Source organism: Trichoplusia ni, chromosome 4, assembly GCF_003590095.1.
Source record: "Trichoplusia ni isolate ovarian cell line Hi5 chromosome 4, tn1, whole genome shotgun sequence".
Taxonomy (NCBI): Eukaryota; Metazoa; Arthropoda; class Insecta; order Lepidoptera; family Noctuidae; genus Trichoplusia; species Trichoplusia ni.
In genome coordinates this window covers 19,532,872-19,549,143 of record NC_039481.1, presented here as the reverse complement: position 1 = coordinate 19,549,143, position 16,272 = coordinate 19,532,872, and the positions used below count along the sequence as shown (strand labels likewise).

Here is a 16,272-nt window from a genome sequence, read left to right as displayed (position 1 = left end):
TATTTGCGTATCAATTTAGGTTCGACGTAAATATTTGCTAAAACACTGTATGCTAGACGGTTTTGTACATTCACACATTATGTAACCAATACTAGCATTTTGTCAAACAAGTCATCTCTAGTAATACATTCACTGTTATTCGTCATTGGGACACCCTTTTAGGTCATGTAAGTACAGTTATTAAATTATTTAACACGACTCGTTGTATTACTCTTAGAATAAAATTTGTAGGAAAATTGATATGAATAATAATACTCAGACATCCTGCTAAAATATTTTATTAAGATTTAGCAATGTTTTAATGAATAAATAATAAGGCAATCACGTGGTATTTGATGCAACTATTAATGAGTATGAAGTTAAATTACAATATCAATAACAAGCATAAGCTGAGATTAATATACCGATTCGGCGTTTCACCTATCACAATTTCTTTGGAATAAAAATGTACTACTTATTCGTTAACACTCGACTCCTCAATCGTCGTCATAGTCGGGTCTATGGCAAGGTCTACGTGCAGTTTATTAATGTTACTAGAAGAATTTAAATCCGTTTCTGCATTTGAATTTTCACCATCATCTTTAATTTCGGTTTCGTTAGACGCTTCCTCAATCACAGGGACGGCGACTTCACTGGGTGCAGTGGCGCCCTCGTCGGCCTCAGGTACAGTTTGTGCTAGCGTTGGAACTTCGATCGTAATAATCTCATTTTCAGTTTCTTTTGGTGACTCGGCTACTTTGTTCTCTTCGAGTGGTCTAAATATTTCCTGTAGCGAAGAAACTTTCTTTTCTGTGGGAATTATTCTATTTAAATATACTAATATGTCTGAAAGAGAAACAATTCCAACAAGTTTATCTTCCCTATTTACTAACAATAATCGATGACTCTCAGTTCTAACAATAACTTCTAAGGCCTCATATAAAGTAATACTTGAACGACACTTCTGTAACTTTTCTTCCCAGTCTTTCTTTTTATTTCTTACTTCACCTATAGTCAATGACAAATTCGAATACAGTTTTTCACTTACAAGATTTAAAACTTCATACTTTGCATAAACGTCAATAAGCATACCATTTTCATCTAATATGGGCAAAGCGGATACATCTTTTTCTAACATTAACTGAAATGCTGTTTTAATAGTTGTGTCTTCAGTAACAGAAACAATATCATCGTAAGTCCCGATTTTCAATTCAGTGAGCGTTTTGTGAAAGAATGTTAATTCAGGAAACTCATTTAGGTATACAAACAAAAATCTCAATATTCTTTTGTGAGATAAAATGTAGAGAACGTCTCCTGTAAAAGGATCTATCATTAAAAGGCGATGGACACGATTTTTGTGAAGTAAATTAATGGCGTCGTGCAGGGATTGATCAGGTCCAGCGCTGCATAAAGGTTTCCTTGTCGAACGTAACAATTTTCTCCAAGTATGAAGCGTGTGTCTTTCTAAATCTTCAACGGACAAATTTTCTTTATCAAGATATAAGAGAATTCTTATAAAATCGGTTACAGTTATCATACCTACAAGTAGTTTTTTATTTGCATCCCAAAGCGGTGCAGAACGAATACCATGTGATATAAGCGTAGGAAAAGTTTTTTTTACAAAAAATTGTGTATCAAATATAATAACTTTTGCGGACTTTGGTAAAATCTCGTAACATTTATGATATTTAAAGAAGTTCAATAAAAGTCTTGTTTTATCTCTTCCTCCTATTGATATTTGCACAATTGATAAATATGGATCATATTTAGGAAGACCCCGAACTTCCCTAAACATTTGTTTTGCTTGCGTTGGATCTAATGAAGCGTATGAATTTTTATGGTAAGTAGGGGATGTCGTTTCGATAGACGACCGGCGAATTTGTTTAGTAGCTTTCTTCTTCACTGGATCTGCAGTAGTTTGACTACTTTCTGGATGAGGCTTGCTTCTAAAAATATCCATTACCCTTGTTATAGGACTATATTTACGTGACGATGCTCCAGTGACCGTATGATAATATTTTTTGTGTGAATCTTTACTGTCAGCATATTGCTGATCCTCTGGGGGAGTTTCTTGGTTATCTGTAGTCTTTGACTGTTGTTTTGGGGCATATTTCTTAGCATCACTCTTTCTTCGTAAACGAAATATATCAAAAATAGAGCTTCGAGGACTAGACGACGTTCCATGGAAAGTTTCATATCCTTTTTCAGGCGCTGATTGTCGATCAGCACTGGATGGTCTGGAGGTGTCTGCATTCTTGTCTTTAAATATCGATCTTACATGGGGCCTTTGTGACTCAACTCCACGCGTTCCAAAATGGACCGTATGTACATTACTATCTGCTACTCTAGAAGGAACTTTATCGTCTGTATTCGATAGTGTGGTAACAACAAATTTCTTTCGCTCACCAACAACTGTTTGATTTTGCGCTTCCGATTGTTTCTTCTTTTTATTTTTGTGTTTCGCCTTGCCATGTTTAGAAGGTGATTCGGTAGTCGCAGATTCATTTTCTAATATTGGATCCATGTCCAATTATATTTCCAAATGGACGTATTATACATTTAAAGTATAGCATAATCCATGAAACCTCTTGCCGTTATCTGTGAAAAACAAATGAAATACTTTTTAATACTTATTCCGTCTAAACCTATGAGATTAAAGATTAAATCTAAAACGCATTGACGTTAATTTCTTCATAAATTAATTGTGATGATACGAGGAATATTATTTAGAGACGGTAAAATACGATTGATTGCATTAGACCCTCTTTCACATTGTGTCAAAATGACATACAGCGTATCATATACGAGTTTATTGTGTAACAATTTTATGGCTCTCCGGAACAAACATACATAAGTGATTGAAGAAACATTTTACTTCGATACTAAATCATGATGATATGAAGACATTAAATAATAATAGATCTTGCTTTTTGACAACCTGGTGCGTGGGGCGGGGAGATGAGGCTTTACTAGAGTTCTCCAACGCAAAGGTGGATATGTTAAATATCCAGTAGGTGGTAAGAGAAGGAAAGTGAGTAACTATTTTAACCTTAATGATAGGGTTTAAAACTTATGACTTAACAAATTAATAGCACAATCGCGAACCTGGCGAAACAAATACCAAGATTGTCCATGATCCTTTTATCACCACCTAAAAGTCCCTGTGTCGTGACATTACGCGAGTGAAGAGATTTTGCTGCGTAATATATAAAATCAATATGCTAATATTTTAGGAATGAAAACGAACTTTTTAACCTAGATACAGAACTTAATTTTAAAAACCCACGCACTAAAGCTGCTACGCACCGCGCGTCATGAAAACTGGATAGGTACATACAAAATCCAATGTACAATATATTGACGACCAATTATACTCATATAGGCACGATCATGGCGTAACCACTCACTGCATTTGCAATCACATGTATTGACACATTACAATACAATGTAAAAATAATATTGTGTAGCACGTAGTTGGAAATTATTTGATTTTAGGTGTCGTCACCGCCGCTTCCATCTCCGATAGTTAACTTGTATTACTGTCTAATAGCTCTAGCCCTTCCTACTATTTAACTGCGGCAAAAAATAATCACATAACTCCTTACATCGTTGCCTAGCAACGCAATGCGCCAAATGCACCCATTTTACTACATGCGTTACCGATTTGCTGTTGCATTGCGTAATCTACAGATACTATTAAAGAATCAGACACAAAACTCGTCTGCATCAGATTAGCACGACAGTACTCACAAAAACAACACAATACTAAACCACTGGGGATAATAAAGCGCGTATTTAAATCTATATTTGACACCATTCCGCTGATCAATACTTATGTAGAGCAAATACAATGCAGTTTACAATGAATGTGGAACGTACCTGCTTTACGGAGAGTTTCATCTTTAGATTCCAACGTATTCGCACACACAGGTTTGCAATATGACTGTTAATTTAGTATTGGATCGGACTGAGCACTATTTTACTGGGGTCGCGTGTTATTCCCGACGATATTATGAGCGGCCATGTTGGTTGTCAAATTACGCGAGGGTTCCGCGGGGCGACATCTGCTGTCGGGCGAGGGGATCGCGTCGTAGGGCGGCACGGCAGCCAAATCGGAACGGGTGGGAACACTATCATTGTTTCTAGCGCAGTTCGACTTTCAAATCGTGAGATGTCACGGCGAACTGATTTCAGATATAGTCGTCAGGTATATGGTATTAGCAATAGGGTAGGTATCTTTACTAATTAAGAGCGAGCGAAGCTAGAGGTATCCCTAAGTTTGCGTAATAGGTCGATCGACGAATTTACTACAACTAAAATCTTACCCGTTCGTTTCTGTACAAAAAAACTGAAAACGCAGGAAACGCGTGAGGAAGACAACGAGGACTGAAGATGAATATTATCAGTTCCACGAGTCAGCCTATAATCTGAAGATCTATTGTAGCGACCTTCGGAATGACATTAGACGTCGGTACCAAAACACTGTGGAACTGTAAACAATTATTGAAATTTTGAATAAGGCACCCTAAACACTTTTATGATAACAGACATTCTAAATAGCTCTAAAAGCGAGATACCTTTAATCTGTGACACTGGCCTACTGACCGACACCGGTGCAAAGCCAGACACCCCTATACATTCATGCCGGTGTTACAACCCTTTGACGGTTCTGGCAGTAACGATACAAAAAAGGGTATCGAGTATTTGACAAGCTATCACCTGTCCAAACATTTAATTATTCAATTTATGTCTTTTACTTTTAAATATCCAATTTTCTCTAATAAAATTTCACCGTAGCGTTAAATTTTCAATGAAATTCTAGGAAAGCTAAGCTAACCGTTCCGCTTCTTAGGTTTCTATTTGAAGATAAATTCTACGGTAAGTTTTATATTTTTTCAATAAAATTCAAAAACATGATTTGAAATCGTAACTAATGCTTACTCAAACTTGTATTAAAAACTGAAAATCGAAATGTACAATTCATAGTACATAAGTATGTTACATAAAATAATTTTCTAACGAGATAGCAACCTTGTATCGTAAACAAAACATAAATTATTATTTTAATACATTAATTTAATTTTGAAAGGCATAATAAATTAAATTTATTGGTAAAGAATCGTTTGTAATAATAAACCGTGTGTTTATCGCACATCGTGACGAATGTAGCGTCACTGTGAAAGATCGTGCGCACAGGAACAATTGCTTCTTATGCTAAATATACTTTTATCGATGCAAAATCAAACATTATGCGCGACATTTTTCACAATGTACCTACGTATTATCGCTAATTTTACTCAAGTATGAGTATAGAACAAATTAATTTCTGGTACAATGAGCACCTTTGAGGGAACCTTACCTTATTAGTACATTTACTTCAATTTTTAAAAGAGTTTGTGAAAGAAAAAAAAACCTATAAAATCTACCTGTTAATTGAAAATATGGCCATTAATATCTATATCAACATTTCGAGTTCCAAAAATAGATAAGTAAGTGACGACACACGTTATCGCGTGTTATCTTATTTATAAATCGGATAAACACACCTGCTTCAAGTGAAAGCGAACTTTGAGAGATAGAAACAATTTCTGAAGGTCAAACCGGTCGTTCACATTTGGTCCAGTTTAAATCCATGATCCCGCCACGCTCCCGACCGATCGATGTAAGTAAATTATTGAAGCAAAAGTCAAGAGCGGATAAGGTCATCAAATATAATTCTAGGAAAAATATTTTAATATCATAAATTAATCACCAGTCACAACAGATTTAGCCATTTAGGTAGGTGATCTCAAAGTGACATCACTCTGTGAATAGATGCTGAAGGTAATATACGCGATTTAATTACTCACATCGACAAACAAGTTAGCATCGCTCACTTACCAAGAAAAGTAACCAGATACCAACAATATAAAACTATCAAAACGACAGATCAGACGAGTATCGATTCATATGCGCCCACGGAAAAATATTCCTAAAGCCTTCATGATGTTGTTTGAAACATTCATCATAATTGCGTTCCATCGCAGTGCAAGAGTAATGTGAAACGTCTAGGTAACGCGAGAACAAAATACAATAGACTGGGCATTCCAGAAGAAACATGTATCAAGTTATACCACATAGTAACATAGTACTTCCACTTATCTCGCTATGACGACATCGCATTCTAAATTTAGGTAAAATTTGCTTAACACAATGCGCATGCGGGTAAAACGATGACGTACGGCTTCGTCATGAATCAGTGACGTCACCGATTCAGAGACACGAGGCAAATGATGACGTAGCTTGCGGGGAAGAGGGACGTACGATCGATAACACCCGCTGATAATAATATTCTTGTAGTTCAGTGACGCTCGACTAATAGCGGCACGGGACTGGAAACAAACAGCCTTTTAATAAAGCACGGGTCGGCAGCTCACGTGCTAGACCGACTTACACTGTTCGAATTAATAAATAGACACAGGTCAGTCGTTTGATCGAAGTTCACAAGATGCGCTCACATGACATTCTCATTAACTATGGAGAACTGAACCATGGAAACCGTGATTGCTTCCTAATGAAATTTAATTCGTTGACTTCACTCACAAGTCTCTCACACCTACATTGGCTATATCAATACTTGTGACAATTTCAGTGTCAAAAACTATACATATTACGAAAAAGTTTTTCCATAAGAAAAATCCATCGTGAAAGCGTACTTGGCTGTGATTTTCAGAATCTTTAAAACGAGAGATAGTATTAGCTAACAAAATTCGCATGACTTTACAAATGAAACTTATCAAGTGAGTCTGAATTTACATCTGGAGCATTAGTATCGATGACGTCGAGATTACCGGACCGATTGTTTCAATTCTATTTATAGATATACGGCACGTTTCACAGATTTCATAACTGTAATTTTATAAAATGTGTTGGTCCGTGTAATTTTAGTTGCTCTGCAAGCATGACTTTGATTTTCTTTTGACATTCTGGGTGTTGAAATAAATCGTTAATAATGAGTAGTCGTTTGGTTGAGGCTATTTTTAATATAGTAGTAATTACTGACGGAAGTGCTCTTGGTATGTGGGGATATTAGTCAAAAATACTGTATACTTTTAATGAATAAATTGGCTATGTAGTGGGTGAAAATTTAATAAGTGGCGCGTCTTGGTATTTTTTGTATACGTACAATTTTATAACTATTTCCACTGTTAGAATTTGAAAAAATATTCCTAAATTATCGGGATATTTCAAAACAGTAATAGGATCTTATCGAGATCCTAATTTATTATGCTCTATTTACTTTTTGATGTCGTATGCTCATGTTTTATTACAATAGTATGATAAAATATTAAATTGCATTTATAATGTAAAATACGATAATATTACTAATGTGTTACAGTTTCCATTCCTCACAGGCGGATAGGCGTTTAGCAGCTGAGTGATATGAGCTAGTAATTAATTGATGTGGGGTTTTGAGCCACATATTAGATTAAAAAAAACAATATAATATGATAATACCGTAGGTTAGCAACCATAACTTTGCGTTGTTTAAAATATTCCTGTTACCTGACTACCAAACAGATTCCGAGATACAAAATATTTAAATCAAGTCCATAAACATTGTAGTTCTCAAACTCTCAAAGTAAATACATTACGCCGAACCAATTGGCGTAGTCAAGTAGAATTAGTAGTATAAAATTCAAATCAACGCTTATCTATTGATCTGCGGAATAAATGAAGTAATCACGACGGTGCAAGTGATCAAGTTGTAATCTGTTGCGATAAACTAGCTTTGTCACGCGGCTCGGCTCGCAGTGATAGCTGCGGTGCTGGTTCCAGCAATCTTTAGCTTATCCTAAATATGAATGGCCTTTCCAATTGGTTCGGTGATTATAATTATCTATTGCTCATTCGTTAGTTAGTAGGAATCGGGAATTCAATGATTCAGAATTAATCTGAATTTAGATACATTGTATTTGTTGACGTTGATTACTGTTTAATACATTGTTATGGACGGATGTGGTGTAGAGCGTGAGCTAGGAGAGATTGATTATAAAGAAATCTGAGACCTATAAGTAATTAAAATGATTAAAACGTACAATACGCTAGAGCACGAATATAGGAACTACCCGCTGATCAATAATAATGTTTATCATTATGACATTGAAATCAACGATCTAAAAGTCGAAACCGACTTTTGATGACAATTTTCCTTGAAAACTGTAAGAGCCCCAACTAACCACTATTTAACAGTTAATGTTCCAAAATAATCAAAGATTACGAAATAAAACAATAAAAATACTCGCATTAAACTCGGATTACACTTCGACGTACTAATTTTATTTATTCAATGTTACCGATTCGACCTCGTCACCATTTTTTATGTAATACATAAATGCACTTCTAATGCGCATACACATAAATACCTAGTTATAAATTCAACTATTCAAACGTGATACATCTACGTATAAAAAGATTAATGTTACCTCTTTTCAGAATCTTCAGAGATTAAGTAATCGGCAATCTTGTTTGCTCAAATCTGAACGAAATAATCCCGACATCTTCAGCCACTGATAAAAAGCGAGTACTTAGACTACTTGCCTCACAAGTACACCTAAATTACAGAAAAAGTACTTACTGATAGCGATAAGACTAGATATTTCGATAGTAGTAGTACATTACCACTAATTAACTTATCACAATATTTTCAACATAATGAGAGCCATAAAACTAGTTACCTTGTAGATAATAGTAAAATAGGTAGCTACAGATTGCCTTTTATACATGTTTTTGACGTTGGATATATTTAAAAATAAATAAGAATAAAAGCAATCGACGCAACCTGTTTTTAAGGTACAACTTTGCCAATCAATGTTGTTGTTTCGGTTTCAAATTAACAAATATTTCAAAGTTTTGTAGTAAAAGTAATAAGTTCAAATAACTGTAACCTGTAAAGAGTATTAGAATTCAATTAAATGTAGATATCTGTTAGAAAACATCAATTCCATTCAATTATCCACGTAACTTATATCAACTAAGTAAATAAACACTAAATCACACGGTGGTTAGGAACGAGTTAACAACAATATACGCACCAGGCCATGTGGTTCACAACACAGACTCACGTCTGCAGCGAACTGTGTTTTAGTGACGAGCACTTTTAAACATAACCTCAAAATGTTACACAATATACGCCCGTCAGATTAAATACTGTAGTTATCTTAGTTTAATTATTGATGCAGATAGTATACTCACAACACAGATCATTACGCTGAACCCCTCTAGCACAGACTATTTATGAACACTTCACACACACACTCGCAATATGCATAATGCATCCAATACCAGCGAATAGTTTCATATGCGTCGTGTTCGCGTTAAATCGAACACAGGTAGTTCACTGGTCGATTATGCGGACGTTGTATAACATGGGCACTGGGACGGGAATTGATGGATCCACTGTTTTGACAGCGGAGACCGCCATGCCCAATTAGTACAATTTACAATCGAGCCACAGAGTGTTCCAACAACGCGCTGACGGCATCGAAACAAGCGCGTCGCGTTCACGGTATGGAATTCTCTCGCGGCCGCGGGCCGCTGATGCGGCTGCGTTCGCGCACCGATATGTGTCCGCACCCACACATGCGCGTATATCGCCTAAACACACACTCGCTACGCATTAAATATAGATGACGCCGCCGACGGCTGACGAAGCCGCAACTACTGATAAATAATTATGTCACTTATCAGTCAAATTTCACGGGTAAATGATACTATGAAAATAAAGTTTTTGAATAATACTTATGATTTGCGAAATGTCAATATTAGCACAACAAGAAGCGCGCTGACGTGTTGTCATGTGTCAGCCGCAATCATTTTTTAATAGATCGGATAAATCTTTTGAGATCGTATTTATATATAAACTCCTTCTGCTGGTTAGGCAAGTGTAATAAGTATAAATAAACTTAAACATAAAATTAGACAAATGGAAAAATATTATTTATGTTTATTTGTTTAATGAATATAAGTTTATTTACTGCCTGTACTTAAATAATAATCTATTTATCAATAATATTTTCTTAGGATATCTAATTACAATTAACTGAAACATAAATATGAGGCTATCAAATCGAGTTTGCTTAGTGAGACCATAGGAAATGACTAATTATTACGTGGAGAACCTCTAAGCACCTGACACTAATTAATTCAATTGCAGTATGCATACATAGATCCAATATATAGAGCAGTATACATAGCTATAAAATGAACATTCTCTCACACGTGATTCTACATTAGAAAGATATGTTTTACACAATTAAGCAAATATATTGCTGAGAGTTTTAATACCACTTTGTTTTTTTTTACTTATATATAAGAAACAAATACACATAATTCGTTAAAACTCCACTTCTTACTTTCAGGTTTAAATAAAACCCGTAATCTTTAATCACTTAGTGTAAAAAAATATATATTTTTGGATATAATGAAACTTTAACAAAAAGAAAACAATTTGCCAGACAAAATTACCAAAGAAATGTTGTAATTTTAGCTCTGCATAAAAATAAAATAAAATATTTTGCATTCAATTATAAAGTCTAAAAATGATGAGTAAGTATATTATTACAAAAATTTTCACATTCCATCCATTCATGTTGAGCGGAGAAAAAGTGATGTTAGTTCGGTTTTTTTTGTTGCAGAAGTTGTTATCAATGCAGGGTATAAGTGCATTCAGTCAGTAATAATATACATGCATGCGAATACCTATTTCCTTCGTGTGACCTTTAAACGTTGCGTGGGACTAACACACATTATATTTTTCTGTTACAACTGAATTAACAGAAAAGTTAGCGAGTCGTTAAAAAATTTCGATCATTTTTGCTATTAAATTTGTATTGCTTCATTATTTTTAGTAACTATTCTACCTATATGTTGATAACTACCGGATATTCTTTTTTATTTTCCTGTTTTTGTTTTAAATTCATTGAATTATAATTCTAAATACGTATAAAGTTGCCATTAATTGGTATAATCATGAGAAAGAACAGTATTTTTCTTGTACACAAAAAAACCTTTTTCTAATTTCGCCACGTATCTTCCTTTTAAGCCGGCGACTAGTTTGACTAAGCACGAAGGAAAAAAAAAAACAATATCTTTTAGTTTAGATTTTTTCAGAAAAGGCTTACGAATCGAAACGATTGGGTACTTAAACAGGAGAATATTACATAAGGGAAAAAAATGTTTCTAGACTAGAATGCCCACTTCTCGGCAAAAGCTTACCCACTTTTCCTCTCGCCTTACTCTTGGCAAACGAAAAACTGGAGAAATAAAATTATATTTTATAGTCAGAGCAAAAATTCTAGATAGATTAAGCGTATATAAAAATAAGAGTATCAAGTAATTACACCTTATATCGGCAATTACATTTTACGGTACAAAAACACCGATCACTGTTATTTTGTTATCAGAAATTAAAGTTATCTGTTGCACTTAGCCTCATTACATAAATAGTGTAAACACTTGCCAAAATAAGGTTGAAGGTTAAAAAGCACTGCGTTAATGTCAAACTAATAAATAAGGCAATAAAAAGGTAATTCCTTAACTTTTTGCATTTAATGTACTTATAAGCAATGAGGCGCAAAAAGTTGAACCACTTTCGTATATAGCCGACTCTTCAGGGAAAAGTTAATATGAACTTCTTTTCTTGTTCACACAAATTTAAATATGTAGGTACCGATACTACAAATACATTTAAATACTTCCGTATTATAATGTTCCGCTTTTCTCTTTGAAAATAACTTTTTCATTATTCGAATTCTTATAAGCATTAGCCAAGCACCTTCAGAGAGATGTCATGTTACTAAAAGTTAAAACCTTATCAGACTTCTGGGTTATCATCGTCATAATCAGCCCATATTCATCCAGTTCGGACATAGGCCTCCCCATAGCACTCCATTGAGATCTATCTTCATGTGCAATTAATTACCCAAGCATTAAAATATCTTACTAACAATCTTCTACCTACGACGACGTCATTCCTTAGCTTTTCCTTCCCTTCGCTGATCCTTCATCATCATCTGGCCATAGTCGTCGCGCCATTGAGATCTATCTTCGGCTGCCATCCTGCGCAGATCATCACTCAACCGTGTCTGAGGTCGCTCCTTATGCTATAATAATTTCCTTTTGATGACTTTCAGGTTCTGCATGATCAGTGTAATGTGTAGGTGCCGCTGCTCGTCCATCTGATATAATCCATTAGTCGCCGATTACACCCACAGGTAGGTCGCTTTGCCTATTTTTAGCAAGAACCTCACGCTACGGCATCAAATTTATTTGTACGCATATCACCTTCTTATGTTATTTATATTCTACTTACCCGTCATATGTATAAGGTCATTCACAAATTTGCTTTTATTAAAACAATCGATATTTGTCTTATTTATAAGCACGTACTGCCGTCATCAAATTCATTCATTCATGTTAAAGTTATTGAGACTTGTCTTTTAATAATAAAGAGGAGTTTACTATAATTCATTGCTCTTAACACTAATTGCTGAGTGTCTTTTCTTTGAAGGTGTAAGTATATTGTAGTTTATTAATAGCAGAAGAGCCTTTCAGTGTCTCAAAATGTATTTCAAAATAAATGTAAATAAACAAAACAATAAAAATGTTCTTTTTTTCCTAAAAATGACCTTGAGAAAATATAGTGATATATGCAAATGTAATGTATTGACAATAATTAACACAATACCGTATGATGAGGTAACATCAAAACAGCTGTTATATCTATTGTTTTCTAATGCGCCGATGAATCATAATTTCCGCGTTATCTTACCGAGATAATATTGTGTGAGCAGTGAACCAGCAAAGCAAACAATGTCATCATTATTGCAAACTTTACTAGACGTATTTATTTAGACATGGGTTCATCAATCAAATCACAACTATTTGTTAAATTATGAAAAAGCTATCTTTCTCAATGAATAATTTTTTAGATGATGGTTAGTAAATAGATTGGCAAAATAGTGTAAAGATAATTGCTTTTTATTTTATACCATGGGTTCTATGAACGAAATATTTAATTAAAATGGGGTGCCCCTGTGTCCACAAATATTCAAGACACATGCAGACTTTATATAAATATCGGAGGAACACACAAACTCTTGTCCTACGAGGATATTAAACCCGCGAAACGTCACGACCAGTGGGTTTGGTGTGGTGAACTCAACTACTTGGCTCTTCGTGCAGTGATGAGTAAAATAAATAGCTAATAATTATGAGTGGGAAACCAAATTTTTTACTCTACGTACTATAATCACTTATTTGTATCTCGGGTTAAGTTTCATCAAATTGTATTAAAATCTCTACAAAATTTAAGTTAAATTGTATATTCTATATTTTATGACGAATGTAATAAAGAAGTTACAGTTTCAAGAATATAATATTGGCATTAGTACTATTACGTACTTTAATACTATTGTTTCCATTTAATTAATCAAAGATACCTGCGTCGTAAATTCATTATAAGCTTCTTGAAAGATATTTACTTAGCAGATATAGCATTATGACTTCAGGTACAAATTACATTAACTTTATTAATATAGTAGGACAAACCATCTATGTGTAGGTTATTTTGGACGTTAGGTATATTAACAAGTATCATGTCTATTGTCTTCTACCCTTAAATAACTTGGAGACATATTTGACGGATGGATAAGTCTTTTGTCGATGAGTCGGCGATACGACGACATCGATTATAATGTAAAATTAGAATAACTGGACGGTTGCCCGTTCTGCGAGCAGCAAATAGTACTGGGGCATGCGACCAATCGTAACAGCCGCAAATACATGCACCGCGCTGAATGCGGACACACCGCGGAAGACAACAACCCCCCACAGCACTCGCGCCGCGCCGCGCTCCGTGCAGGCTCGGCCGCCGACCGCCGCCCGCCGATGCCGTCACATCGCTCAATTTGCGTAACCAGCCTCACGCAACCCCTTTATCTGATCCAAACACCGCACAATCGGTCATTACATTTTCGGAACTAATCAAATACTTTAGCGATCTGTCAAACTAACAAGGCGTCATATTGTACGTGCAGCGTGAACAAATAAAGCCCATTCATCATGGTTAGTTTAGTTAAGAAGTACTTACGGACTTAACTCTTTACTTGTTTCGTATTCCAAGCAGAATACAAATATTTAACAACGCTAACTGGGTAGCGACTGATTTCTTGTTCACACACATTCAGGTTTTGAGCGTACAAAAATGACATAATGTTATGCCTCATCGAATACAAACAAGGGTTAAGAGAAGTTGAAATACATTGTGCTAGCGGTGATTCTAGTAGCTTCAGCCTGTACAAAAATATTTGTTGGTATTTTATCTATATCTAAAATATAATAGAAACCTCCCTTGCGTAATAGAAGGGGCATTACCCTTATCCATTAAATGAATATTAGAATTCGTTGAACTCTGACCTCGGAATTATTTAACAGCATGCAGAAATTTTCAAAACGTTCTGGAGATGTCCAGGACCTTTTTGCAATCTAGATAAGACATCTGATATAATGTATTTGAAGTGTCCTAACCTAATGAAGCAGGGTAACCTAATGAGTAAACTGGAGAACTAAGAATGTAGATGGTAAGGTATGTAGGACATCGGTTGCAAATTTAATCTCGGCAACACACCAATGCATGTCCGCAACAAGTGTTCGAACTGCGCTATAAGTGTCCCCCGTGTGACGACGGCTACAATCAATGCGGAAACGTTCGCCAGTCTGCCCCGAATGGGAGCACGGGATGCGACGGGATGGACGTCGCCGCCGAGCCCCCCCCCCGTCTCTCCTGGCTTCACCCCTCGCCCCTCACAGCCCCGCCCGCCGGACCAGCGTCACCGACACATTTGTCTCCACGCGCCACAATAAACACTACTCTTACTTTTTGTGATTACTCCTTTCTGGAACACTTATAGATAGACTGCAATAAACGAAGCAATCCTTTCGTATGATGTGTAGCTGGTAGATTCTATACCAGATTTTTATTCTCCCTTTTAATTTGGATACGATTAACCCTAATTGTAATACCCTACCCTAATTTCTATTAATCACAGGAAGAAAGTATAGATACTGCTAAGGCATAAAAACACAAACTAATCATACATTTAAATTTTGTGAAAAAAAGACCTTTCCACAAGAGTTTTTGAATATTTCTTCGTCCGCTTAAAATATAAAGGTTGCAAATTGCTTAAATCACGGATAGTCTTATTTAAATTTTACTTGAACGTATCAAGACTTATTTCATTAAATATAAAACAGGATCTCACTAAAAAAATAATTAAAAGCTCACTTGTTATGATTGAAAATATCTCCACTCAAAATTAATTCACTTTCAGATAAATGTGAAAATAATTATCATACCGGATCGTAAGGCCTTGGCTGAGTGTTCACCGTGTAATATACAGCAATGAAAATCATTGCCGAAATAATTTCGTTCTGATACCACAATCATTATCGTAGTATTAACGTTAACGCCTTCTTAACAGTAAGGAGGTTACACACTAACTCGACGCCAATAATATTTATACGCAAAGTAAAAAGAGATGTTTCAAAAACATCACAATATGTAAAGATTTAATACTTTTAAAATATCACAGAAATATAAATCAAAGCATTTCAGTATTTCAACCTCTATTTTTGTCAGATAAAATGTAATAGGTCGTAAATCATTTATGCATAGTTACTACATATTAATTATTTGCAATGCAATAAATTTAGTTGTAAAACAAAAATATAATTGCATATGATGGTTGTTAATTTTTTTAAACGAATCGTTACATTCTAAAACTTTGACGTAAGCTTTTACAAAAGTTGTCTACACTTATCGTTCCTTATTCTATGGTTTATAATAATTATTTATCATGGCGAGCTGATATATGCAACTTTGCTATTTGCAACAAGCACAGTCGCATTTCCAAAAACCAACCGACTAACTCATCGACAATAAAACAATACGGCAAAACTTACGATACATTTTTTGGAGCCTTGAAGCTAAATCTTATTTTCAAAACCAATTTCATTAACTTTGGCGTACAACACGAGGAAATCATTAAGTGCTGAAAATCTATATTTAGCTCCCTCGGAACCCGTATTATCCTGAAACGTCTAGAGAGGTAATACGTCATCTACGATACATCGTATTGTAAATATTTTTCCCCGTGATAATATAGTATTTGTCGAATGACTATATACGCCGTATATCGTCGTATATTCGCCATAGTAATCGTAGACGTTAAGCAAGTGGAGGCGCGAGTTTGG

The 16,272-nt window shown here is 35.1% G+C and overlaps 1 protein-coding gene across 3 annotated transcripts; it reads right to left on the bottom strand.

The window, feature by feature from the left end:
- Positions 1 to 262: 262 nt before the first annotated feature.
- Positions 263 to 9,599, bottom strand: LOC113493497 (5'-AMP-activated protein kinase subunit gamma-2-like). 3 transcript variants are annotated; one of them, XM_026871500.1, is made up of 2 exons: positions 9,214 to 9,599; positions 263 to 2,577 (listed from the first exon to the last, which is right to left on the bottom strand). In XM_026871500.1, exon 2 carries the CDS (start codon positions 2,501 to 2,503, stop codon positions 455 to 457), a length of 2,049 nt encoding a protein of 682 aa, XP_026727301.1. In that variant the 5' UTR covers positions 2,504 to 2,577; positions 9,214 to 9,599; the 3' UTR covers positions 263 to 454. The 3 variants fall into 3 exon arrangements, with proteins under 3 accessions (XP_026727301.1, XP_026727304.1, XP_026727303.1); XM_026871503.1 differs by lacking the exon at positions 9,214 to 9,599 and adding an exon at positions 9,054 to 9,181; XM_026871502.1 differs by lacking the exon at positions 9,214 to 9,599 and adding an exon at positions 3,859 to 4,568.
- Positions 9,600 to 16,272: the final 6,673 nt, after the last annotated feature.